The sequence below is a fragment of the Electrophorus electricus genome, unplaced genomic scaffold (genome assembly GCF_041902795.1).
Source record: "Electrophorus electricus isolate QZ-2024a unplaced genomic scaffold, ASM4190279v1 Scaffold188, whole genome shotgun sequence".
In the NCBI taxonomy this organism is placed as follows: domain Eukaryota; kingdom Metazoa; phylum Chordata; class Actinopteri; order Gymnotiformes; family Gymnotidae; genus Electrophorus; species Electrophorus electricus.
Genome location: NW_027658469.1, coordinates 31,978 through 36,273, shown reverse-complemented (window position 1 = coordinate 36,273; position 4,296 = coordinate 31,978). Strand labels below are relative to the sequence as shown.

Here is a 4,296-nt window from a genome sequence, read left to right as displayed (position 1 = left end):
CTTTTTAAAGTCAAATCTCTTTTCTGTCATATGCATAAAGTCACTCAAGTTCTTACTTTCATGTTATTCCTAAAGGCTTCACGAAAATAGTGCAGTGACAGTGAAATACATAAATGCCATTACTAAATAGGATTAACACAAGACAAGACCACTGTATACAGTATATACTTACAAAGAGTGTGAACACAGCACCCATAGCATATTTGTTTAACATAGCAAGCATAATCACTAAAGTGACAAAAGCTATTAAAGTGAGCATATTGAGAATGAAACAATATATGCAATATTAAATGTATGATAGATCTGTGCAGCAGAGTATAGTAGTACACTGACACATTAGTGCACATTATTGCACATTAGTGCACAATAGTGCCTGTTGTGTATGACTTTGTATGACAGCGCAAGCTTCCAACATGTTACACGTTTGAGTGAACAAGTAAAAATTTTTTTACAGTCTTACAGACTTACAAGATTAACTTAAATTCCAAGCTAGGTCATCAAAATGCTCTGTCTCTTGGTAATGTTACAGGGATGTTGATAGACAAACGAAAAAGACGTTTGTTGTTGCCGTTGTGAACACAAGAGGGCGCAAGTGGACTTTAACTGTCTCCCACACTGACCTCAAAAGTCAAGAGATCCTAGAATATTTATTTGCTCCATTCTTTTTTAACCTACAAAATACCATTTTTATAAGGTCAAAATAGGCAGTATGTAAATGTAAAGTTCTAAAGTATTAACTGTTTTGGCAAAGGATGTTCTTAGGTTGGTTTCAGGATCACTTTAGGTTTTAAAGATTTCATTCTAAAATATAAATCAAATAAATAAAAAAAAATTAAATGTACATTTTTCTTTCAGTTTTTCTTTCACAACATAGCTCATATCTTCTGAAAAAGGTACACACATGTCCAACGCTTCCAGCAACGATATGATTTTACAGGGACAGGCACCGTCGACAGCTTTGTGACAACAATGAACCTTGAACATAATGGTTTTGGGTTTTTTTTCAAAACACCTGTCTCCTTCTTCGTGGCTGTCTGAGTTCCGCCCACAAAAGCAATGGGCCTATAGTAGGACCGAGGGCCACGATTATGTAAATACTAAGTTAAACCCCGCCTCTTTTGCACCTGATTGGAAGTATTTACTCGTGCTAGCAGTTAGGTGCTATCTGTAGAGTTAGCCGCTCTGGAAGATGACGCACTGTTGGAATACGCAATAAGGATTACTCCGTTGCAGTGATTTGTCATTCTAGGACAGTGTCGAGGACCGTTATATTTGTCTTCTTTTCACAGACTTTTTCAAGATGCCTCGTTCATTTCTTGTGAAAAAACATTTCAACTCTACCAAGAAACCTAATTACAGTGAACTGGAAAGTCCAACAGGTAATATCATGTTTTGATAATGTGACATATTGAGAGAAAATAAATACGATTAATTAAATTGTTTAAACTAACTATGCTTTAGTTAGCTACATATGATGGTATAAAACGTGTGGCCTTTATGTCTTACACTTGGGTTAAAATCTGGTAGCTGCTTACTCGAAGCCAGTATTTAAAGCTGGGTTAGTTTGTTTATAGTTGAGGATTAAATGTAATGTTTTGTTTGCAGTATTTTTATCGCCATACCTGCTGAAAAGCCTTCCAGTGCCTGTAATACCTCAACCAGAAGTTCTTAGCCCGGTGGCATACAATCCAATCACCGTGTGGACTACAAGCAACTTGCCGCTTTCGCCCCTTCCCAGCGATCTATCTCCTGTGTCCGGTTACCCGTCGCCGCTTTCTGACACCTCTTCTAAGGGCCATAGCGGCTCAGAAAGTCCGAGGAGCGATGATGATGAACGGATGTCTTCCAAACTGTCTGACTCGCACACTTCGGACGCAGAGAAGTTTCAATGCAGTTTGTGTAACAAATCGTACTCCACGTACTCGGGACTGATGAAACACAAACAATTGCACTGCGACGCACAGACGAGGAAATCTTTTAGTTGCAAATACTGCGAAAAGGAGTATGTCAGTCTTGGGGCCTTAAAGATGCATATACGGACACATACACTGCCTTGCGTTTGTAAAATGTGCGGAAAAGCCTTCTCCAGACCGTGGTTGCTTCAGGGACACATCAGAACGCATACCGGTGAGTAGATTCAGCCAGTTGGTTACCAGCTTGTATGTGCATAATTTGACAAATGGTTTTTAGATGGGGAAAGTTTTTCTTTTAATCTGTGAATCTCATAGCAGATTTAGAGTATCATGTTTCATTGTGATACATGATGGTAGCTTTTGTAGGCTTCAAACTAATAAAAAAAAAAAAAGAAATTTAATTTCTAGTGTTTGAAGTTACATTAACTATTTTGGACCTTGTATTGTTCAGCCATTCTCCTGTTGGCCCTGCTGATGACTTACAGCCCAAATGCACTCTTACCGGAGCAATGACGTGTTTATTTGGTGTCCCTGTTGTGGCAGGTGAGAAACCGTTCTCCTGCCCTCACTGCAGCCGAGCGTTTGCAGACAGGTCCAACCTCAGGGCCCACCTGCAGACTCACTCAGACGTGAAGAAATACCAGTGCAAAAACTGCTCCAAAACCTTCTCCAGGATGTCCCTTCTGCACAAACATGAGGAGTCAGGCTGCTGCCTAGCCCACTGACAGGTCCACATAAAGAAAGAGCTCTCTGACCTTAAGGTGCCTTACGATTTAAGCCACTTTTCCCTCTCTGTGCAGGGGGAAAAAGCATGTTCAGTGAACACCCAGTAGCCTTAACTCCACTTGTGCCTTTGACTTACTTTTCTGTTCCTTTCAGTTAAAAAATATCAGTTTATCATATGCTCTGTCATGTGCTTCCTATTTTAACAGTATTCTTACTGTTTTCATCAGTGTTGGGCTTTTGCCCTGTGTACTGTCTTATTGTTTACTGTTATGTGCTTTTTGAGAGGGCATAATAAGAACTACATATGCCCTCACTTGAGTAGTAATCTTTGCCCATTATTTTACATTACTGGATGTCTAAGGGTATGACAACTGCTCTCTTGTTATTGCTGTTGTTGTATTTCATGGCAGGTGTTTGGTGATCAAGCCAAAGAATTGCGAAGCAAAAAAAAAAAGAGACCAAAGCCATTGTTACAGCGGGAACAAGTGCAAAGCATATTTTTGTTTGTTTGTTTGTTTGTTTGTTTTAATTGAAAATATTTAAACTGTTTCATGAACAGCCAGGAGAGCACACCAGCATTCAGACTCATAATGTTCTGTCAAGTGCCTTTTAAAGTTTTGGCATCTTGCCAGAGATATTGCCCAAGACTTTGTGTTCAATATTTTTATATGTTTGAATGTATGTGTGACTGAAATGATTGTATTTTGATAGTATGCATTTTAAAAGTGGAATGGGTGGTATTTTTGTATTTCTTTTTTATACCTTATGAATAAAGTTTCCTGATTATTTTAATGTTCCTGTTTTAATGTTCAGAGCGTGAGCTGCTATCATACCTTACAGTGACAAGTTTGAAAGATTTGAAAGTCTTGTTGAATGACTCATGCAGTAACAATTAGCGTGATTTTTTTACATTAGTAATTCACTTGATGAAATGGAATGCTATCTCAAAGGCAGCAGCAACTGGCAGCTATAGTTAAATTAAATTGTAGTTGTACATTTTTATAAGCCTGCTTTGTTTGGCATCATAAATGGTAGTGGTTGTGACAGAGGTCTGACTAACACTCCTTTATTACTTGATTCATTAGGTGGAGATGTTCTTTTAATCTTTCCATGACTTGTGGCCTTGTATGATTAAGTGAGCTGTGCTGAGAGTTGTGTGTGAATGGACTACAAGCACCGACTGGCTCCAGGAGGTGTTCACGCATATCAATGCTATGAATCAAAGTGAAATCGGTTGGTGTTTGGTCTAGTTTATATTATAGATCAGCTGTTAGTAAGACAATTCTCAAAAACTCACACACTAAAAATCTTATTTTCTAAAAATGAAGTTTATAGACATTTTGACATTGTGGACATTTGTGGGTTGTTTTTAGACTTTCATATTTGAATCAGTCATTGTGGCCAAAAGTACATGTACTAAAGATTAAAAGGTAAAATACTATAGTAAAGGGTACAGTACAAAAGAATAGAGTAATAGGATAAAGGCTAGAATATTAGAATACAGGGAGAGTACTATAATAAAGGCTGGAGTACTAAAATAAATGGTGAGTACTAGAGTAATGAGTAGCATAGCCTAGAGTGCATTAAAGGGTGAGCAATTTTTTCCAAACAGAATCAATGGGCCACTTGAGCCTACTCTTTGTGAACCTGTTCAAGT

The 4,296-nt window shown here is 38.1% G+C and overlaps 1 protein-coding gene across 1 annotated transcript; it reads left to right on the top strand.

Annotated features, from left to right (window-relative positions):
* The first annotated feature begins 1,151 nt into the window (after positions 1 to 1,151).
* Positions 1,152 to 3,431, top strand: LOC145655142 (zinc finger protein SNAI2-like). Its single transcript, XM_081708914.1, has 3 exons — positions 1,152 to 1,379; positions 1,606 to 2,127; positions 2,457 to 3,431. The coding sequence occupies exons 1-3, from the start codon at positions 1,301 to 1,303 to the stop codon at positions 2,636 to 2,638; spliced, it is 783 nt and encodes a 260-aa protein (XP_081565040.1). The 5' UTR covers positions 1,152 to 1,300; the 3' UTR covers positions 2,639 to 3,431.
* Positions 3,432 to 4,296: the final 865 nt, after the last annotated feature.